Source organism: Channa argus, chromosome 13 (assembly GCF_033026475.1).
Source record: "Channa argus isolate prfri chromosome 13, Channa argus male v1.0, whole genome shotgun sequence".
In the NCBI taxonomy this organism is placed as follows: Eukaryota; Metazoa; Chordata; class Actinopteri; order Anabantiformes; family Channidae; genus Channa; species Channa argus.
Window position 1 is genome coordinate 14,985,082 of NC_090209.1, and position 24,138 is coordinate 15,009,219.

The 24,138-nt window shown below is 40.1% G+C and overlaps 1 protein-coding gene across 1 annotated transcript; it reads right to left on the reverse strand.

Moving 5' to 3' along the window:
* Positions 1-1,673: 1,673 nt before the first annotated feature.
* On the reverse strand, positions 1,674-22,897 carry kcnc4 (potassium voltage-gated channel, Shaw-related subfamily, member 4). The gene is made up of 4 exons (XM_067528262.1): positions 21,541-22,897; positions 6,598-7,534; positions 5,956-6,132; positions 1,674-3,675 (listed from the first exon to the last, which is right to left on the reverse strand). The coding sequence occupies exons 1-4, from the start codon at positions 22,153-22,155 to the stop codon at positions 3,608-3,610; spliced, it is 1,797 nt and encodes a 598-aa protein (XP_067384363.1). The 5' UTR covers positions 22,156-22,897; the 3' UTR covers positions 1,674-3,607.
* Between the last annotated feature and the right edge of the window lie 1,241 nt (positions 22,898-24,138).

Genomic DNA, 24,138 nt, shown 5'->3' on the forward strand with positions numbered 1-24,138 from the left:
CAGACAGTTGTTAAAAGAAGAGGGGAGATGTATTGCTGCCATCAAATTCATAATGAGCTAATATTTTCCATGAAATAATAAAATGTCTCAGTTTCAACATCTGATATATTGTTTATTTTATACTGTGTACAAAATATGGGTTGATGAGATTTGCAATTTATTGCATTGTTTTCATTCATGTTTTACACATCGCCCCAACTGTTTTGGGACGATGTATAAAACTTTGAATTGGGGTTGTGAATGCTGAAAATAACAAGTGATTTAATGAGGGATGCCTTGGAGTACATTAAATTGTACGGGTGCATCAAATAAATGTAGCACAGTGGTATTGAGCCATGCAACTTTTGTTTTGGTTTTCTTTGTCTATGTTGTAAGTGGTGTCCTGTATTTCTACTTCCATCCCAAAGTTACAAAGGTAATTTGAGTTTTATTTATAGTGCTCACACTATTGACAAATTGCAATTATTTTATGTTCGTAGCACTATGTTTCAAAACCAATAAAATGACAGGTTAGGAAATACACAAAAAAAGGCACTAAAAGGAAAACAAAAGCAACAAAATCTGCACACACCACGTGGCACACTAGTCATGCAAAGCAACACGAAGCAAAATATTAAAGCAACAAAACAATGATATTCACTATTTAGTCCATTTAGCCTTGTGAACCGGCAAATAGCAACAGAACAAAAGAACAATACTGTTATTACCATTATGTACAAACTGAGAAGTTTCTAAAACTACTTTCTACTGAAGAATAATAAATAAATATTTTGAATTAATATTATTTTAACACAGATGATTGTCCAGATATAACTAACTATATTTTCAACACAATGAGCACCTTAAATTCTATCAAAGCTGCCAGGGGTGGAAACAGAAAGAGATGTGAGCTATAGGTCAAACTTTGATTTAATGCATCTTGCCTATGAAAAAGGCTTCTAGCAATATCAAATCAACCTGTCGCACTAAAGTTTAAGCTGTTGAGATGGTGTTATAGATACAGATGTGATGCATGTGCACAGCTTCAATAACCTGTCAATTTGTGAAGATAAGCTAAATATTTTTCTGTATGTCTAATCGTTTCTTCAGTTAAAGTCAGTGCAGCCACATACAAATAGTGTATTTGTCACATTTGAGAGACATAATCAGAGCATCTTCTTGTCTTTTCGTCTCGCTGCTGCCCTCTGAATAATCAGTCTCTCTATCTATAATCAGCTTTAGTAAAAGACCATGTCTGCTTTTGTATGAACACATGGTGTCTCCTTTCATATTCATGTAGCCCTGATGGACTCACCCATGAACTCTTACCCCTCAACCTTTCATTAACACAGTGCATGTGTTTGTGTGTGAAAAACAGAGGGGAGGAGGCGACGGAGGCAGCAGGAACAGTAATTAGTGTTGCCTGTCATCTCAAATCTCCATGGAGATGTGTTCTGTTTGCCATCTACACCTACAGTGCATAATCATACTGTACAGGCACAGGAGAGCAGGAGGCATGGCTGTGACTGCCGCTACACCACTCTGAGCAAGCACGAGATCAACCAGACTACACTTGTGCCACTGCTATAAATAGCTGTACAGTCGCAGTGGTTTATATCTGGAAACTGTGTGGTTAATGGATAAAAAGGTGCAAGCTGTTAATGAAAATAAAAACAGACTATGCAATATGTGAATGCAATTGTTTACAGGAGGAAGGGGAAGGTTTTATTTGTATTTCTGCATAGAAACACGTGTCTACATGGTACAACATCACACACACACACACACACGCACACACACAGATACACTCATCAGACAGTTTGACTGGGTTAAAATTCATTACAATCACCTATACCATCCATAATGAGGAGACATGAAACTGATCAGCTGTGTGCCTCCTCCTCACTATCAAGTACAGGATACAAAACAAGAAAAAGAGGAAATAAGGCTAAAAAGGTAAATAATCAAAAAAATAATCTTCGATTATTGGCCAACTGCTGCTTTATAGTGCATAACATATACAATGGAGAGGAATGATCCAGGATATTGTACTGTGCTACATAGGTACAACTGTGCTTGAACATAATTACATACCTCTGGGTCAGCATAGAAACAGAATATAATGAAGATGGAATTACCTTTCCCTTTGTTTACTAAACATAAGGCCACTATGGTAGACCATGAGGAATATATCATAAGTCACAGGTGAAAGAAACTACACTCCTCCTGTTTGTCTTTATGTGGATATGTAACAGGGTTTCTTCAGATCCCACACAACCTGAAGTGTGTAGGAACAAATCTAATTACATTACTGCACACAATTTAGCTCCATTACTCAACATGAGGTACAACTGGAACTGATGTCATTGCACATGTTTTACTAATAGTGGTACTGAAAACCTACAATGTACACTAACAGAGTCTACATTTGGTCCTCTGTAATGATGGATCAACTGTACAGAGCTAATGTTATAGACAATACTGCTCCACTGATAATTCTTTAAACTCTTTTACTGTACAAGGATTTACAAACAACTAGTTGCCTGAGCAGCATTCATACCACTCTGTGTCTCGACAAAATATTCGCATGTTGTTCTTGTGGTCAGTCTTACAAAGCAGTGACACGACAGGATACAGAGACTGGATGACCAACAATGGACTCAAGGTCTGGTTTGTTTAGAATCAAAAAATGATTAAAAGTTTTCATCTAAACCTACTTCACAGTAACAGTACTGTACAGTAACTGTACAAACTCATATTCACAAGTGCCTGTGTGTTCTTATTAAACAGTTAACATTTATGGATATATGACAAAGAAGCTTGAGTTCCAAAAAGAACTAACGTGAGCAAACATGTTACCAGGCTTCTAAAACAGGCTCACATGAAATAAAGCCCCTGAAAACTTTGTTACAAACCAACATGTTCCTCTGTTATACTTAATATTTCTGACTGAATGAGCAATTATTATAAAAGGAAAAAACACACTATTAAGAGTTTAATATCCCAAAATTCAGCTCATTAGCTTCAACAGGACTGTGTGAGCGCAGTTTCATTATTCGTGACAAACAACTAAACATCTGTCATTAGATTCAGGTTCAAATTTAGCTCAGTGTTGATTCGTAAATGAAAATACAACATGTGAATTCACATTAACTGAGCCTTGACCACATCAAACTAGTGCGAGTAAAACAGACCAAAATCTTCAATGTGAAAGTACTAAAATCTTTTCAACTCAGGCAGGTGGTGTTTTCTTTATGTACCCCATGATCATAACAAGAAACTAACTGAGAAAACATGTTTTCAGGGGCTTAAAGATGACCTGGGACAAGGCCACTACATAATATTAATGGAGCCCACTTGTAAGTACATAGAATACTAACCCTAACCCAGATCACGCAATATGTGCAAAAGGCTTTGTAACATATAAATGTGTGTACATAAGGTAAACCTGCTATGAAACTGGATTTTCTACCGCATGGTTTTGGACAGAGAAAAAAAAAATCTTGTCCTGAATAAAAAACAAAAATCTGGTCTGCAGTTCATTCACAATGGAAAAGAAAGGAGAGACCAGAGCTGACGCTCTGCACAGCAAGTTAATGCTGTTTCTCCTTTTCATAGGCAATTAGCATCAGGTCAGAGTGGTGACCTCCGGCTGGGCATAGTTTCCAGTGGCAGCGAGGATATCTTTACAGCTCTCTATGAGGAAACACAAAGGACAGAAATGCAAACATGGTTACTTGAGGCAATATGAACATCAAATAGTATACTGGTGACCTGTGAAAGAAAGCAAATCCCATTTAAGCAGTGACCTGTCAAAGCAGTTCTGAAACTAAAGAGTATTTGTATTACTGATTGTACATGGAGACATTAATTATTATTATTTACCTAAAAATATCAGAGTGAAAAATGTTCATCACAAAGTCCTAGAACAGTGGTGGTGTCTTCAGATTGTTTATTTTGTCAGGTTAGTTGTTTAAAACCCACATAAAACAAAGACGAGCTGCAGCTCTTACATTTCTAAGGATCAGTATTTAATACATTCGGTTTCTACTAAATAATTCATTCATTTTTTAAAAAGTGGGTCTGTGGGTCCGCTTATCAATTATTACTTTAGTTCCACAGATCTAAATTTCAGAAGTCTTCGGAGGACTTCACTTTGACCACCCATTGTGTTAATGGAAACCTATTAGTGGCAATCATCCACAGGAGTCACTTGGGAATATGAAGGCTCATCCGAGCTCAGAAGCCTTTTCTTTGCTCATCTGTACATCCATCTGCTGCTTCCTCTTAGCAGCACTTGAACAGTTTGCCACATCATTATGCACTTATCATAAGGAAACAAGCTGGCAGTTGTCACATGTGCTTTTGACCAAGACAGTGTGCTTTTGTATGAATAAATCATGACAGCAAACGCTGGTACTGTCACACACTCGCTGTAATGACCTTAATCACTGCAAATCCACCAGTATTTTGTTCCCATTGCATAGCAGGAACCATTTCCTGTCACTGATAACCATCTGAGCATCTTCAGACCTGCCGCATCCATCGGTCCTTTTCTGTTTCCTGCCATAATGCTCTGCTGAAATATTACCCATACTTTACCTTATATCTGGCAACCCTGGCATTAAGCTAACACCAACCCCTATGGGCACTGCTCTAATGAGCAGAGCCATTGTGTCATCATTTATCTACATCTAAACAATTTAGAATGGCTGCAAATACAAAGCTAGCCTTTGGCACATCAGACAAAAACAAGTGATTTAGAGTTTGAATTCTGTCACACCGGTGTTTAAAATTGATAGGAAACACTGAAAGCCCACTTTAACCCTTTTTGCAGGTAATGTGGTCTGAAATGTGTTTTGGAAGTATGATATCCCACAGTAATAGACTGGGATGTCATTATCCACATACTCACCAGAAACAGGGCTTGAGATTGAATTACCCCCTCCTGTCTCTCTCTCAAAGATTAGTTTTGAGGTGTTCTGGCTTCACTCAGCTTTGCTTTGTTTTTGTCTCTGCGATCAGAAGACAGCTTTAATGGTGATCCTGTGAGCTGACCATATCATGTAGAGTATTATTAGGGTACTGGTGTGCACTGGTTTGTTTTTCTTTGTGCCTGTGTTGTTTCTCACGGTGTTTTAGAATGTAAATTTCAGATGGGTGATTTCCTTTCTACTCGTCAATAAATTTCCTTTTTTTAAATTTATCTGAGGCGATAACCTTTGTGATTAAATTTTCATTTGCATGCGACAACCATTAGTCTATGCCAATCTACAACACTCAACACACTCCAGAATTGACAACGCTTTCAGGAAACATGTCCAGAAACACTTTACGTGTAATGGGCTTAAAAAAAAAGAAGGGGGGAGTATATAGTCTCACAGGAGACAAGCTTCACTAAGTGCCCCATTTATCAGTTGTTTTTATTGACAGTGATGTGCTAATAAGCTCTGATAGAAAAATGTATCTTGGTAAAGTGCAGTTTTGCAGTTTTGTTGAGCTGCTGACTGGGTTTGTGAGGACATCAGGACAAATATAGAGCCACTTCTCAATGAGGGGCTCTGAGAAGCTCAGATGTGAAATCCAGCGGCCATTTAAGCCACGAAAGAGGAAGGTGAGGTGTTAGCAGGACCATTTAGGTGTGGTAGGTGGATTTTGCTAGTTGCAGACTAATGCTGTTTCCCTCCGCTTTAAGTTTTAATTCAAAGCTAACCTCTTATGGCTGTAGTTTCATTTTTAGCTTGCAGAAATCAGAATGATAATAATACTCTTGTCAAATCGGCGTCCATGTAAGCCAAGTCAAGACCTTGTAACATACTGTATGGTTAAAATTTGATCTTGATTCTTAGTGAATTCGCTATTTCAACCAAAAATATGTGCTGCAGAACCATATTTAAGTTCTCTGCAATACAATATACGACGGAAAAAACAGTAAATGTGAATATACAGGTATGTACTGACATGTATGTAACCTACCAGTATGGACACTGGGATCCCCAGAGATTAGAAGGAAGCAAGTGGCCTCATTCTTAGTCTTGTCTCGCCCTCTGTTGCACCGCAGAGACCACTTTTCACTGGGGGACAGTGGCTGGGTTAGGCTGCAGCCTTCCTCCTCTGAAAGGGCCACATTTGCATCCCCATTTTGTTTAGAATCTGACAGGAAGACAAAAATCACACAGCTACGTAAATGCCAAAGCTTTTACTGAGTCATCCAGATGACCAAGACAAAAGCAACAGTAAAGTATATTTTATAAAATCTGTAGTTTTCTGTAGAATCTAATCTGTCTGAGATGTTGTAAGGAGTCATTTGATTATGGTATGTTACCATCTTTACGACTAAGCATGGTTCATCTGTCAGCCAACTCTAAACGCCTCAGGACTATAAAAAGAAGCTGTTTATATTGATAATGGGCACAAAACCAATCAAATATTTATAAAGTGGGTTTGTAAAGAATGACCAATCTGTTTAAACACGCAGAGTTTAAACGGAAACACAGAAGTAAAATAAAATTTTCTGAGTTTGAACTCAGAAAATTTGAAGAAAGCAAAACTCTGCATGGCTAAACACCACAAACTGGTTTTATGTAGCTTAGGAGATCTGCTCTGTTGCAGCCTGACCTGAGCGGTTCCTGCTGACACTCTCCTCAGCAGCCAGTGGACATGTGTCACTCTGGGTGCTGTCTCTGTGTGAGTTTGTATCTGACTTCACAAAAGAGGCTGAGTCAGTCGGAGCATCTGGATTCGGGTTGTGCTTCTTCTTCTTTTTTGGCAGCTTCTGTTTGGCCATAGCCAGTGAGTAGTACATTCCAAAATTATTGACAATGACGGGGACTGGCATGGCAATAGTCAGCACCCCAGCCAATGCACACAGTGCACCCACCATCATGCCCAACCACGTCTGTGGGTACATGTCTCCATAGCCGAGTGTCGTCATGGTGACCACCGCCCACCAGAAGCTGATTGGGATGTTCTTGAAGTGTGTGTGGTTGAAGCCTGTGGGGTCATCAGGCTTCGCTCCGATGCGCTCAGCATAGTAAATCATGGTGGCAAAGATGAGTACACCCAATGCCAAAAAGATAATGAGCAAGAGGAATTCATTGATGCTGGCCCTCAGCGTGTGGCCCAGCACACGCAGGCCTACAAAGTGGCGCGTCAGCTTGAAGATCCGGAGGATCCTGACAAAACGCACAACTCGAAGGAAACCCAGTACATCAGTGGCAGCTTTGGATGACATGCCACTCAGGCCCATCTCCAGGTAGAAAGGCAGAATGGCTACAAAGTCAATTATGTTGAGCGTGTTCTTGATGAAGACCACCTTGTTTGGGCAGCAGATGATGCGCACCAGGAATTCAAATGTAAACCAGATCACACAGATGCCTTCCACCAGGGTGAGGATGGGCTTGGTCACCATTTCTGTCTTCAACACATCACGTGTGACATTCCCCTCAACAACCTGCTCCGTCCGGTTCTGCAGTTCATTGAAGGCTGCATGTGTCTCCAGGCAGAATGTGGTGATGGACACCAGGATGAAGAAGAGAGAGGCAAATGCAACGCCCTAGATGACACAGATACAACAATTAGTCATCATCAATCACCACAACACTATTCTCGATTGTTAGCATATAACCCTACCATATATAATTTGCCTTCTGAGTTCATTTATCTGCAAACTCATGACCAATATAAAAATGTGGATGACAGTCAAGTCTTTACAGTTAAATTTTTTGAGGGATAATTGTCTTGTGGAGGCTGTGAGTGTCTGGTGATTGACAGTAAACTAAGTCTTAAATATTGAACACACTAAAATGAGAGCACTTAACTCAAGCACAAACAAATATTGTAATAGACAAACTTCAGATAAAAGATTAAAGTTTACTGTGATAGATCATTGTCTATCATGGATGTCCAAGAATGAATGGAAACAAAAAGATTCTTTCAAAGTGGTGAAAATGAGCTTGGATATCTACTTACATTGTATTGTAAGCATTTTCATTAAAACTGAGCAGTAGGTGGATGTATTAGGAAAAAGATAGATGCTGCAATTTAACCAACATTAGACAAATGCATCAACAAGTAAAGTTTGAAAGATTATGTATGCTTAGTTTTTAAAAGAAAAATATGTACTACACTACAAACAAAATACAATCATACTGCACCTCCTAAAAAGGTTTAGCACCACAAATAATTAGCCATGCATCCATTATGTATAACTGGTTATCCTGTTCAGGGTCGTGGGGGGCTGGAGCCTATCGCAGCTGTCAATGGGTAAGAGGTGGGGTACACCCATGAAAGGTTGCCAGTCTAGCTCAGGGCCAACACATAGAGACATACACAGAGAGACAACCATTCACGCGCACACCTCTGGGGAATTTAGAGTCACATGCATGTTTTTGGACTGTACCCAGAGGAAACCCATGCAAACACAGAAAGAACTTCCAACTGTGAGGAAGCAGTACTAACTGCTCCACCACTGTGCTGCCCCACAACTAGTTATTATTAGTTTAATTAATTATTATTATTAATTAATCCTATTTTGTCCGTTTATATAATGGAACGAGCAAAATAAATAAACAAATAAACAAACAACAACAACAAAACCGCCCTCTTATGGCTAAAACATGTATTTAATTATATAAAATATGTCCCTATTATCCTTATTATTATTATTATTAATATTAGTAGTAGTAGTAGTAGTAGTAGGAATACAATATTATTATTACATTGTTATATTTACAGTTTGTTTTTAATATATAAGTTGAAAGTTTTGCAAATAAAAAGGTAGTCAATACAGAGTAGTCAAAGACTAACATTTTTGGTGCTGCTAAATGGCTTTGATAAAGCATTACAAAATACAACACACGAGTAGTAAAAGTGTTTGTTCCCTGAATAATGCGCAAACAGTCATTATTAACATTTAGCTCATTTTCATATGTACTACATCTTACACTAATCATACTACCCAAATTCCTTATTTTGCTGCCACTGTGCTTCTTCGTGTCATCTAATTACCAACCAGGAATCTATTTATTGCCCAGCACTACACCAATTTGAAGATTACTGACTGAAGATATTTTTCTAGTTTAAAAAAGGCATTGGCATCTCAGAAAAAGCAAACCAATTTCCAACCAATTGCTCTCAGGATCAGAGAGAATGCATCATGCTGAGAGAAAACGTGATTAATATGGGCCGTGCCAGACACTGACAGCAGGGGGCGGTCAACACTAGACCATCCATGAGGCCATAGTGAGATGTCTGTCCAATACATCAGGAAGAAAATAGTCCTCTGATTAAATTTGGTTGAGACAACTGAGGCTTTTGGTTATTTTAATAACATCACATGTCAACAAGGGGTCAACGACAGCCTGACCATGAGACGTGGAGAGAAAAGACGAGCAGAACCCGGTGCCAGAGTTAACAATGAGCTGAGACCCAAATCACATGGCAAATGCCAGCCCTCTTTCCAGGTTTATCACACATCTCTTATGCTGTCAGTATTAATGTTAATACAAAAGATAAATACATAATAAATAATAATTATATGTCTTGAAAATACAAATCCAAACAAATTAGTCAAAATGGTGAATGAGCCAACCACATTTTCAGTCTGTGTGAGGGAAACGGAATGATGTAGCTACATGGCATTCACCTGATCCAGCACAATGGCCGTGCCTGTGTTTGTGTCAGCAGTGTGTGCTCACTCATCCCCGATGTGTTCTCATTGTTTACTAAAGCACCGACAACCTGTAATGCCTCTCCAATCTTTCTAATCTTCCAGCTGGATAAATATGTACCTGTGCGTTGCATGCACTAAGCATTTTCTCCCTCTGGGGCTTCTCACATATCAATCAGCTTTACAGTGTTTGGGCCAAAGATTAGAAAAACTAAATACAGCATGTCATATCGAATGAAGATCCGAATTTCAAGTGGAACAAAAACAAATAAATTAGAATAGGAAAGTTTATGGAGTTTATGAGTTAAAAGAGTAAAAACTGCACAGTAACTGCACCCACAGTTACTGTGCAGTTTTCTACCATGACAACCTTTTTCAGCTCTGTCCCTGTAGAGCTCTGAGGTGCTCCCAGCTCTCATCCCCAGAGAAGAAGAGTAGTGAGCCCAAGGACAAGAAGGAAGGCCATGAAGTCACAACTGGGCTCCTGGAGGAGCTCAGAGTCCCCCCAGTTGCATGGACACGGTCTCCCTGAACATCACCAAGGCTAAAAGTGCCGTGTGTTCGTATCGTCACAAAGTATATTACAACAAGGCAAAGAGACAACAAGATACAGAAACTAAACAGAACTTTAGCATATGGGTAGATTAGTAAATAATTTAGTTGCCTGAAGCGGAGGGGTTTCATCTGTGTTAAAGCATTTTCTACTTGCCTTCTATCTAAATTAAGAGTTTTCACAAGTGCAACTCAGAGCAGCTGCTAATTTTTTTCTTTATTTCAAACCTGTGCTTTTAACAATGTAACACCTAAGTCTAAATCTTATATTGCATCATTAATTCCAGCAGGCTAAGTATTTTTTTCTTGCTTTCATCTCAAAATGTATTTCATTAGCACCGAATTTGTCTGAACAGCCGTAATTTATCAAAAAATTAATTAAGCTCTAATTTACATGCATCCACAGTTCACACACACATACAGACACACACACACACACACACTTATATATTTATATAAAATGTGTTTTCACTGTGTCCTCTCAGCCATGATCCATCCAGACAAAAAAAAAGGCAGATATTCAGTTAGTACCAGATAATTAAGGTCGTCTCCACTAAAGAGGGTTCAGCCTCTTCAGCTCCGCTGTGAGACAGTTTCCAAAGTCAATTAATGAAAAATGGCACCAGCTTTTCATCAGCTCTCCCTGGACTTATAAGTCCCATTGTGGATTCTTCACTTGCTGCACTACAGGCCTGAATAATAATTGAGTCCAGCGTAAACATCAGGAGTAGAGCTGTAATGTAGGAAGAGTTGATGTATGCTGATCAGTTATATCTGTCTGCACAGGCTCACGAAAAAAAAAGCAGACATTTCTGACATACAGCAGGTGCCACTATACTGTAAAACCTTATGTGTTTACAGTGCACTGAGATCACCTTGTGTTCTGATATCAAGACTCCACATATAAAAACAGCAGAGAAAATTGCCTTGTGTACAAATCTTTAGTTGTACCAGGTTTATGAACTCAAAGTAAGTGCATGTGTACCATTTATGAGCAAACAATACCTATGGATGCCATTTTTTGCTACCAACAGCCCCTGTTTACAAGCGTTTAATGTTGAGCACAGACAGACTTCTGCCACCTCTGAGACAACATTGTGCTCAACCTCTTCTTCTCAGCAGTCATTTATGAGCTACACCAAATAATATGTTGCCTGTCACAATATCTCCACAGTTCCACCCCCACCACGCAGCCAACAAAGTTTACATACCCACTCGAGAATACACTCGTATTTCTTGTCTTTACAATCAAACTGATCTCACTGCTAATGTGACTCTGTAGTGGGTGAGTAGAAAATGTACTAAATTATCATGACATATCTGACAGAGTTAAGAGGGCTTTCACACCAAGAGCTAGTGTGACATGAATTAAAAGGAGGCTGTGATCTCCAATGAAGCCATTCGAGCCAAAGTGGGCTATACAGAAATTCCACCAGGTCAGGCACCAAACGTTTAGTTAAACTTTATAATATTTACAGACACAACTGGATTGGTACAGTATACAAATGGTTCATCAGCCAGGGCTAACAATAACTGTGATGGTGTTGGGGAAAAAAGTTATTACTCATTAAACCATCCACCGACTTTAATAGTCTGATGATTTCAAAACGCCTTCAGAAACTGGAATACCCTTCCTCTACAGGACAACTTTAGGTTAAACAAGCTTCTGCACTTTGAAAAATGTATCGTCTGATATTGATTGTTGACACTGATAGCATAGAACCAAGTAGCGGACAGGCAAACATAAAGCACACATTTTTAAAATTTAGGGCAAAGTAGATTTAAACTGCTTATCCCCAGATGGCATAAATGAGGAATTTATTCTCATGCCTGTCTTATAAAAGCTCCAATATTTCGTGTTCGAGGGCTTACGGCTTGCTGTCGGCAGTTTAAAAGTTGGAGTTGAAATTTGATTCAATCTACGCACTTTATTATCTACTGTATGTTTTTCTTTTTGTGAAAGAGTATTTTTTGTAAATGGTCTATGACTTTGCACTCAGCCATGTTAGCATTTAAAATAAACAGATAATTCTGTCCAGGATGTCTTTTAGGGTTTTATCATCTTACAAGAGAGAAGTATATTGACAGAGTTTCAAGCCTCCATCCTATGCAGTTCTAAACTTCCTACATCACACATTAGTTTTATAACCTTTTGTTTCTGGGCAGAACAATCTCCACCCTCAGTCTACTGCTCCCAGCCCTTTTCTCCTTTTATGGAAACCTTTACTCTTTTCAGCACTTTGATAAGCACCTGCTAGCATGGAGTGACTCTGGGTCACTACAGTGTGTCTGCTGGAGCAGTTCTGCAAACACTTCGAGACAAAACATGTATATAAGACAAAGTTTGAACAACATTTTAAAAGTACAGTGAGTACAAGTTGCCATTATAACTAGGTAAAATGCTAAGAGTAAAATGCAATCATTTAATCATACTTGATTTTCCATCACAAATTCATAGACTACACCGTGTGGATACTAAAGTACGTTCAGTTCATACAAAAGCCAAAAGCCTCTTTTACTTTTACATATACATTAAGTTGCTTCAGGGATCTCAACTGAATATGGGCATGAGTCATCGTCAATCACTGTATTGCTCCCATACACACATTTCTATTGTATTCATTCCAAATACCATTAGTCATTTTGGAGAGTATAAAAAAACCTTCTTGTTCAGTAGATTTATTTTGTCCAACACACATCAGACAGAAAATGCTTCTGTACTGAGTTCTACAGTATTACAAACCAACAGCCACCATGTGCAGGACGAACAGGGTTTTATTTGGTTCAGATTCTTCAGAGTCTAACAAGTCCTGGCAGCGTTCAGTTTACCTAAAGGCCAAATGGTTTATCCCAGACCTAAACAAAACTGGGTATCTGCAGCCTGGGGCACCTGTGCAGAGAAGGTGCTGGAGGTCCTGGCACACATGTAGACTATTTGCTCTGCTTGTAAAAGGCTCAACCTGAAAGTCTAACACTAACATGAAACAGCCTCCCTTGTGTGCATGTGTCTGCAGGTAGCTGTGTCATAGCCAGTGAAAACAGTGAATCACCGCTTCCTGTTAGTCTGTGTTTTTTGAGTGTGAAATTTTAGTACCATGTACACCTGCAGCATTTCAATTTGTCTGTGTTCTTTGGTTAATACCTGACAAAATATCACATTTACATCTCAGTAGTGGAAAATCTAAACGTTGCCACAGTGTTGGGGTGATTGCCATAATATCTCCTTGTAACCAGTGTTTCCATGTTGGTCTGCGTAGCATACTGATGGTATACAAACAAAAATCATTATAAAGCCAAATAAATGTTATCACAGAGGGTTTTAATTTTCATTTCCTCTTTATGTAAATATAGCTTGGACAGTAAAGCTGAAACAAACTGTTTTTATATCTTATTCAACAATTACATTCTGTACAGATTTTCCATTTAAAACCTCTTCCTACCTACTTTTATGGCCTGCACTTCTCAAGTGCTTTTAGAGCTTTTTCTGTGAAAACAGCTGCCTGCTGTGGACATAAACAAAGTTATGAGATCAGTGACAGTGAGCTAAAACAGTAAAGTTGGACAGTGGACAGAGAAGCAATGTGGTGAAAGATGCTACAAAGCTCTATAGAACTGGGGGGAACTGCAGAGTTGGTGATAATTGTCACTGGGTGAACATAACATGCAGTGGTTTGATCCATTACCAACAAAATAATGATAATGAAAATGATTTTACAGTAGCTGCTTAGAGTATAGGGTATGAACACTTCTATATGTACAAAACCAGTGTGAAGGTCATCAGGTGTCAGCGTGCAGACACAGCAGAAGCTCCCTGAGGGGACGGCTGCCTCCTCCCAGCTGGGAGAACTGTGATAGCAAGTAAGACAGGAGGCTCAAAAGGCAGCAGGCTTTGTGTCAGTGTGCAGCAGCTGGGGAGTCCCGTCACACCATCACCTCCAGCTGTTTAGCATCACACTCTGTTACTAATACTGCCACGCTATATGCAAGACCCACAACAACAAGCCTTGTGAGCAGTCAGCAACTTCAAAGCCAATAAGGCCAGCTGCTGCTGATGTTTTCTTAGAATTCATGTCAGACAGATTTTTGTATCTGTTTAAGTACACCTGAGGACAGAGAGAATATCCACCACTTAACACTTAAGCTTCTCCTAGGTATCTAAGGAGAAGCCTTCATGGAACCAGAAACATGGTGTACAATTGCAAACAGAAGCATTGTTGGGATGGTAGTGATTAGATCTATACTGTGATATAGTCAAGACAAAAGAGCAGAGTGGAGTATATTGGATTTGTAATGGCCATGCTACAAAGACACAGCAGAACTTTGGGGAACCAGAATGAGAAATATTACAGTGAAGATTTAAGTTAAATGACTTAAAGTTTAACTGGTATCACATTTAGTCAGCCCATATTGCAGTTAAAAATGTTTAAAATGTATTGGTAATGATTCTATTATCAAAAAGAAAGAAAATGGGACAAAGATCAGAATTCTCTCTTTGCTTTGCACCAGCTGGAGGGGCAGGTCAGTATCAGTTTGACTGACAGCAGCAGGCCGGCAGAGGCTAGCAGGAAAACCAGAGGAACAGTAAACAAACTTGCATTGTAGCTTCATGACATGTGCAGACAGATTTTTGTGCAGACAGATTTTTGTTAGTGGTACTGAGGAGCATGGACCCAAAGAGTAGCTAGCCATACACAAGTGACATTAGCAAGTGCATTTATATCATGCACGACATGCTGAGGATGAACAATGAATAAGTTACAGTATCTTGGCCTGAAAATGATGCGAGCAGTCCACTATTATGGTTTGATTCAAATTTTGTTTAAAGAAATTCAGTTGGTTTTATCTACAGTATGTAGCATAGATGGATGTAAAATGCTTGCCTTTGATTATTTTTCACAGAATGTGTAATTTACAGAGCACTAAAAGACATTTCAGTCTAATCTCAGTTGGACTTTATGATCTCTGCTGCTGTACCCTAAGGATAGAACCCTGCAGGCTTAAAATGGCCAAAAACGATAGGCTAAAAAGAGGTCATTGGCTAGGAACTATGGGTCATTGTCACAGCACAATCAAAGAGGCCAATGACAGGAGATGCCAGATATCACCTTTGAACGGAGACAGAAGCTACCATCTCCCCTCATTACAACCATCTGTTATCTCATGACCAAAGATACATACCCCCATCCTGATAAAGGCTGACAGGAGTTAAAATCACCAGAAAAAGTGTAAGCTTGAGACAGGACTTAAAACAGCATTCTATAAGTATCTGGATATTTTTACATTTCAAACAAGGGGAAAATTTTGACTTCAAACTAATTATAAGCCAATGAGTTATGCCAACAACCTTAGCATGCAGACAGAAAAATGACTGAATATTCAGTACTGTTCATCAATCCAATCCTTTTGAACCTCTTCAAATGTAACCAGTAAAATACTGTGCTTATTTTACAAATGCATAAAATGTGCAAATGTATTAAGAGAGGAAAACAGAGCTTAGCACCACTGATAAAAACATAACGTCATTTGCTTGGCTAATCTTCTCTATTGATAAATACACTGTATTTCAGCTTTATGCCTCTGTTTAACATTATTTATTTTATCTATGAAACGTCTAAAGAGTTTGTAACAACATAAAATCACATTGACAAATGCCAGCTACATTGCAGCTCGAATACCAACAATCCACACATGTGATAGTTGCTTTATGGATTTTACGGTATGGGAGAAAGATAATATTTTCAGTATGTATTGATTCTTTTTATTTTTCTGCAAAACAAAGTCAGCAGCACCTTTCAGACCTTATGCATCGGCCGAGCTATTTTCAGCAAACAGCTTAGAAATGAGATAAACAACCAACATAATCACACCTGATTACATTGCTCTCTTTCTGCGAGCTCACTATTATAAGTCTCCTTAACAAGGCTTTGCTACTTTGATGATGTGTGAAAACACGAATCTTGTTTTCTTTTACAGAGCAGCAGAGGAAAGTGTCAGTGCTGTGGAAGTGGGGCCGCAGAGGAATAAGAGTTTTCCGCTCCAGACACTCCATTATTATTTAACGGCTGAGTGTTGCACTGAGGCAAAATGTGAGATGTGAGAATACGTTTCATAATCAGCAGTAATAAAAATTACTGAAAGTTTCCTTTTTAGTGTTGACTGTTGTCTGAACATCATCTCAGCTCTACATGCAGATTTTGTATTTGCAATATTTCAAAAGTGAACACTTTACGATTAAGGCACAAATGGTTTTGATCTCTAATTAGCAATAAGCAAACTGACAAATCATAATTAAAAATACAATAAGAATGACTGTACTGGGGCAGCATGCTGGTGGAGTGGTCAGTGGCTGCCTCACAGCAAGAAGGTCGTCTGTTTGAATCCCTGACCGGCTGTGGCCTTTCTGTGAGGTATTCCACTTTCCTCCCAAGACCAGCATGTTAGGTTAATTAGTGAGTCTAAATTGTCCGTAGGTTGTCTGTGTATGTGTTGGCACAGAGATTGACTGCTGACCTGTCCAGGGTGTACCTCGTCTCTTGCTCAATGACAGCAGTGATGCTCCAGCCCCCTTTCACCCTGAACAGGATAAGCGGTTACAGATAATGGATGGATGGATGAATGATTGTACTGTAAATATCAGTAAATAAAGGAGCAAAACTAACAGAAAACAAGATTTTATACTGACAAATAGATTTGTTGCTAAAATCTTACACTCCAGATAGGACACCTCAGACTAAAGAATCCTACCTCAGTCAATCCTCTGGTTTCATAGCAAAGACAAATTGATTTCTTCCTCTGTGTGGGAGAAAATACATTGCTCTTTTGTGTGGGAAAGGCAGCTTTAATTGTTCACCACTGATAACAAGTTGCAACCCATTACCACAATGGTGATTAATTACAGGGCTTGGGAATTAAGGAAATATTACATTAGTTGTCTGGTCAGAATTAAATGTCAATTGTCACATGTAACAAAACTAAGACTGCAAAGCTCAATTCCAGTGCCAAGAAGCTCTAGAGATCTTTAAACTGGAATGACCACTGTATTTATTTTAACCAACAGCACGGTACTGGTTTCTGTCAGTTTTAGGTTTGTTCAATCACTAGTATAAGTAAATCAACCACTAATATGAGTTTCAGTTTTTATGCTGTTTCCTCCAGGTGGATGACAGTGTTGAAGTACATTTTTGTTGACAGAAAGAAAATGTAGCCCATCAAAGCACACTGCAGTCGGTTAATGGTCCTAAATCTGCAGACAAAACAGCCAGTGACTTGCTGGGGCTGAACAGGAACGTTTTCCACTTAGCAAATCTCACCTCAGTCCAACTAATCTTGTGTGCCACTTTTGGAAGATCAGACTTAGGACAAAAGCCCCAAGTAGAGAATACAGGTAGCTGGAGATTTGCCAGAATAACCTAGCACAACATCACCAGGGAAGATATGAGTCTGCTGATGTCTACGTGAGTCAACGTCATTAATGTCTTCACTTTACTTCAAAAGATTTGTAGCCGACTTTTAATTTTCTGAAGAACATCCGTAAACACTATTTTTAATAATAAGATTTTGGGCAAAATAAAACATTTGATCTGATTCTGCTGCTGAAAGAAACGCTATGGGGTTGCTGCAGATAATCCATTGGTTTCATCACAATCTCTTTACTATAACCACAACAATAACTTAATTTCTTTACCAATTTCATGGTGTTGTTGAGGCATTGAACAAAGAATCAAAAATGTCCCCATCATGGCAGTGATAGGGAAAGGTTAGGGGAATAACACATCAGCGGGAGTGATCCTCTGGGGATCATTCAAATCTGTATAAAGTGAATGGAAATCCGTCTGACAGATGGTTCACATAATCGTATTTCAGTCTGGACCAAACTGAGACTGATCAACTAACGCTGTCAAACAGCTACGCTACCAGACACCAAGTGAACATCTCACAGTGTTGTTTCAAACGCAACATGTTTCAGTGTAGAGCCATTACTGTTCTATTATCCTCTGGATGTTAAAGCTTTTTCAATCACTGGAGGAGGTATATATGATCCTCTCATGTCTATGATTTGTGGAGGACTCATGTGTCGACTTCCAAAGAGCTGCACCTCCAGTCCAGCTTTCAAGAACCACATTACCAGAGATGAGTTCAGATCGTAAAGGTAATGTGAGCCCCTCAAAATGCACTTTACATGCTTTCAGTATGTACAGTACACAGAGCAACATATACATGCGAATCAGCTGCAGAGGAAATTGACAAAGAACATTATGTCTGGGTCAATACGGATCAGCCCTTCCTCATTCTTATCACATACTAACAGAAAGAGTACACTGCCGATTTGCACAGAACTTCACAAATCTGAAAAGATTCTATTACAAATATTCAGTAGTGAGAGACAGCCTTGATTAACTGGCAGTCGATCACAGTGCGGGTCATGTTCACATGGCACCAGCACAGTCGCAGCTGTGATTCAGAGATGTCGGCTGCTCTGCAGTGACAGCCTGAAAATGCCACCTGGATGAGAATCTAAAATCAACATTATTTGTAGCGTGACTGGCATGCAATAAGAACATACTGTGTCAGTCTCTAAATAGACCATTCAGTGCCAGAAACAAACAAATCAGAGTGAGCAGCCTCTCTCTTTCCGAACTAAATGTATTTTTCCTTTTTGACGACAGCTCCCACTTCGGTGACACTCGATACTTGCTTTCACTTTGCTGCTTTTTTTTGCTGAGACTTTCAAACCCTCACAGCTGCCTGACCCCCCCCCCCCCCCCTTCAGCACAGAAACACTTTTTCTAAAAGTATATCTTTTAGAGTATGATAAAGTAAGAAATTAAGATAACGTTATGCAATTATTGTGGGTTTTGTAAAATACTTAAAAAAGATTAATAGATGATGTTTTATTGTTATTTGTATTATGTGTATTTACACCTGTTTTCCTGTTTGATGCACAACATGATTTGCTGTACTGTACATGGATGTACACTGCAGCCTCTCAAACACTCCTGTTTTGAGGACCCACAAGTGCAAACCTTGAACAGGATGTGTGGGAACAATTCACCAGCACTGTATTTCAGCCATGAAACTGCATTTTCTCTATTTCCAGCATGTTGAAAGAATTGACAGGTGACTTTATTTCTTTCTGGTGCAAGAATTCAGGCAGCTTGGTTTTGTTTGGCTTTACCCAGGTCCAACCATTAGAGGATGAGGTGTTGGGCAAAGCTGAAAACTGGACTCATCAGAGAAGATGTCCTTACTGCAGTACTCGACAGTCTAATCCTTACGGTCTGGGTCTTCTTTGCTAATCATAACTGAAGGGCTTCTTTCTCATTGTGCAGGGCTTCAGTCCTGCCCTATAGAGGCTTGTTGACTCGTAGTCAACAGGAAGTCCGATGCACTTCACCCCAGTTGGCATTTCTGAATCCTTTCACCGGTCACTCAGTGCCATCCTACAGATGCCTTGTGACATTTAAATACGTTGGCAGTCACCCTGGTCAGTAGAGAGCTGTTTTTCCTCAGGCCAGGTTGTTTCTCACGAACTGTTATTTTTTTAATTTTGGAGATGGAAGCAACCTGTCGCTCATTTTAGCCCTCTGCCAGTAAAGCTAGAGCTGAAACCTTTTCCTATCAACTCTTTTGGTCTGGTCAGTAGTTACTTTTTGATTCTAATCACTTCTATCATCTCTTCATTGTTCCAGAACTTCATGTTAAGTGCCAGGTAAGAAGCCAATGAATCTTTTTAAGTACTCATACAACAGAATGTTGCACTCCTGACATGTTTCAGACGTCTGCAAAAGAAACTGGTAAATACAGGGCTGTTGAAGAAAAACAATGAGCAACTATTATATTAATCATGTTACCACCTTGGTCAAATGTCTCTCTTTCTTGAATGTCAAGTATAGGAATTTGCTGCTTGTCTTTGTTATACAGGAAACTGAAGATATTTGGGTTTTGGACTGCAGTCACTACGAGTGGCCAAAGCAATAATATACGCTCCAGTTTTATTAGGTATGAAAAGTTAAAAGAGATAAAATCTAAAACCACAGTACAGTGAGGAATCCTCCTCCCTGACAATATTCAGTTTTTGTTAACTTTTTCACAGAAGCACTGATTCCGTTTTAGTATTTTGGAGGCTTTAGTTTATATGTTGTTGTAATGACCTGGCACTCAAAGTTTTGGTTGAGACTGTTTAGTTTTCATTTGGTTGCTGCTGTAATAGACTTCATATGTTTTTGCTTTTTAGTTGTACCTAAAAATGGATGAATGGGTATTCCACATGTTATATATTTCTTTATATGTAACATAATGTGCGAGTCAAAATAAACCTGCATCAATGCATCTTCTACAAAGAGGGCTTTTATAAGGTTGGAAGACAAACAATTGAGAACAATTACTGAATGTGTTATCCTACAATGACAAGCACTACTATGCTGCTATCACAGCCTCCACTCTTCTGTTTCATGCCAACATAGCACAGGGATGTCCACAAACTTTCGGCCATGTGGGGAATGCCTGTTTTAATCTCTATATTCTGTCAAATTGAATCTTAATATAGGAGGCAGAGTGGATTCTGGTTTACTAAGTGTTACTGAGACTTACAGTTGATTGCTCTCTTCATTTTAGTGTTTGTTTACTGGCTTTGTGTCACATTCACAATCAGAAGTCCACCAACTATCTGATCTAACAATATTACACAACTAAAAAGAATTATCATAAAGCTGTATGCCGGACCCAAATTTGTAAGAATGTCATTTTTAATAGTGCTTCCTTTTTGGGGATGTTCATTTCAATCGGGCAGCTGGAAAGAGCCAATCAAAGAGTTGTGAACTTATGAACTGTGACCCGAAATCAAATATGGGAAAACAAACAAAAATCCCACCAAGCCTCCACCTAACTCGCCAAGAAGTTCCCAGACTTGTTGCAGATTCCAATAGATGCAGCAATCACTTGATACTGAGTCACATGAACAGAAACAAGAGGTGCAGATAATAGTGTGAAACAGACAAAGGGCAAACTAAGAAACCTGCAGTCTGAACTCCAACACACTGTCAGATGGGGGTTGTTGTCTTAATTCATCTACCCTGGATTTAAACCAGACTCAAACATCTGGCAGCGGGACATCTTGATTGTCTGCGATAAATACTGAAATGCAGGTAGTTCAGCTATGTAGTACCAGACTTGAAGATGTCATCTACCTGTCCCTGTTGCACCTGGTTGGCTGAGCCTCGTGAGGACTGACACCTGTTGTTAAGGACAACATGTGCACTTTTTCCCTAAATGGAAAATCACTTACATGCTTTTATGGTCTCGCTCTGGTATATGGCCATCAAACCATCTGATGAACTCACCCTGGCTGCTACGGACGAGTACGGGTCTTCAAACAGGGCCCAGATCTTCGGCTGCCAAACCTCGCAACAACCCCTCGACCTGTCAGGGCAGTCCTCGATGCCGAATCGTCTCGGAAAGTCCCTGTCCTCGTCTGTGTCCTCCGGGTCCGGTGGTTCAAATATCTCCAGGGCCTCCTCCGCGTCCCGGTGCTGTCTGTAGGTCATCCAGCAGCACGGCTCCACGTCGGTCTCGTCTATCCCCCAAAACGCCAGCTCCTCCTCGAAGAGGGGCCCGCACACGTCGGCAGGGCAGTGCAGCTTGCCGGTCCGGTAATAGTTGAGCACATAGGCGAAGATGCTCGGGTGTCTGTCGAAGAAGAACTCGGTGGCGCTCGGGGGCACGGACTCCGTGTCGGAGGTGACCTGCGTGTCCGAGTCCGCCAGCCATGCCAGGCGGGTCCCCGGCAGGGTCCTCAGGGTGCTTTTGTAGGTTTCATGTCGAGTGCCGCCCACATTAATGATAATTTTGTCCGAATCTTCCCCTCTGGCCATCTCCTCCTTCAGACATGATTTAGACGGAGGTTTGTTGCCTGACTTGCGCCCTCGGTAAGACGAAACACACACCGAGCTTATCATTTAGAAGAAGAGAGCTCCTGGCTTTTCGCCCCTCCGGTACAAACGGATGTCCACTATTACTACCAAAAATCTAAACAATCAAAAAATGAACGCAAGGTGCGTCCACATTTCATGGGTATGGCTTGTGCTCATCTATCCAAGAGACCCAGACAGCGCCGAAGTGAAAAACCACCTGTTAGAAAAGTCTGGTGGCGCAACAAAGCGCGGGCAGTCCGGCGCAGTGTTTTAAATGCTGTCAATGCTTAGACTGCACAGTGTGTCTTAAATTGGCGCATCCAGATGTTGCACTTATTGCCCGTCAATGAAGATGAGGTTATTTCATGTTTTAAATAGAACAAGGGCTAAGTACGCAGGGTGGAGCGGGCCTATAGCATGAATGAGCCTAAAGTCCAGTGTCACTCCTCACCCGTTGTAGACAAATATTATCCAAATTCTGCAAATTCTCCAGGGTCCACAACTATTCCTGACAAGTCTCCTCTTCTCCACTTCAGACGAGGAAGCCTGGCAGTGATCCAGTCGCACATTTAATCGTGCACTCAAATATCTCTCCAGTCCTCCCTCCTGAAATCGATCCGCGTGCGTGCCAGATGTGTGGTTGTTTTCCAGCTGGGGATCTGTTGCTTCTCCACAAGTAGCCTGTCTTCCCTTAGCGACACAGCCCGGTTGGATGGTGCGTTCAACAGCAGGCTCGGCACTTTAACTCTTTGGCTGCCGGCGGAGGTTGGCGCATTACTGAACCACTCCCTCTAATTAAACCGAGTGATGAGGATGAGAAGTGTGTGAGTGTGAAAACAGTAGCTCAGCTGTTTCATCAACTTTCAGTTAAAGTTTTAAGTCACCCTGGGAACACGTGACCCTTAAACAGATTTAATGAGCCATTTGTTAGATTAAGAGCAAAAGTATAAACAGGACTGCGCCTAACATGCGTGTGGTTTGTAGGCTGCTGGAGCTTGTGGGGTTGCTTTCATGTTCATGTTACAGTAGGTCTACTCCAGCATGTTGAAAATGTCAGGGACATTGTGTACTTGCACGCACGACTGATGCAGCATTACCACTACAGAGGGTAGCAGGCCTGCATACACATCTGTACTGTGTCACAGCATGACACGCAGAAACAATGAGGCAACTCTGAAAACTATGCTATGTTATCCGTTTTTACTCGGATTTAGGGTAAAATGATTTATTGTTGTTGTTAAACCGCTGAAGTATAATCCAACAGGTAGCCGTTAGGCTCATGATGCTGCTGAAACACCCTAGGTAATACTGCCACCTAGTGGATCTGTCAGTGTGCCACATGTTTAATGAACAACTCATCAGTTGTCGTATAAGATATCCTGAGTTTCCTAAAAAGGCAAAAAAAAAAAAAAACTACTGTTACAATCAATTGCCCTGAATTCGGTATGACTGAAATATATCCATTACTTATATTAAAGGATTATATCACAGTAAATCCTTTTGTGGCTCAGCGTTGGTTGTTGGGACTGAAAAACATGAAAATACATCTGTGGAGGTGACATTAGCAGCTACCGACTAAACTCCCTTATTCTCCCAAAAACCAAACTGCATTGTTGAATATGTAGGCGCCGGGTTTTGAGGAAAAATCTGTCTCTTTTCAGCTACGCGATATCAACGTGCTGTAGTAAAAGATTGGCCTAGTCTATAAAAAGAAAAGAGCTCGTCAGACAGGTGGACCGTGTATTATTTATGATTCATGACTAATTTATTAATGATGATAAAGTACCTGCACACTCACAGTCCACCGACAGAGGTGTCTCCATTAATGCTGCCTGTCAGGACTGTGGGTGCGTCTTCATTGTAATACTGACAGGAAAGGATCCACATGCTCGTGCTGGACAGGTGTCGCCGAGTTTGGTGACATGATGAAGTCTAATTCCCAGTAGGTCCAGTCAGCAAACGTTGTAGAAAACCCCACCAAAACCTTCACTTTGCAAAGCCACTATAGCTCTGACATTCCTATCTGAA

Excerpts from the sequence above, each read along its gene's own strand:
- kcnc4 (XM_067528262.1), bottom strand. The coding sequence starts at position 22,155 with ATGATAAGCTCGGTGTGTGTTTCGTCTTACCGAGGGCGCAAGTCAGGC. Across the intron at positions 7,535-21,540 it reads ACTCGTCCGTAGCAGCCAGG|GGCGTTGCATTTGCCTCTCT; the intron begins GTGAGTTCATCA and ends TGTGTCATCTAG. Across the intron at positions 3,676-5,955 it reads GGATCCCAGTGTCCATACTG|AGAGCTGTAAAGATATCCTC; the intron begins GTAGGTTACATA and ends GTTTCCTCATAG.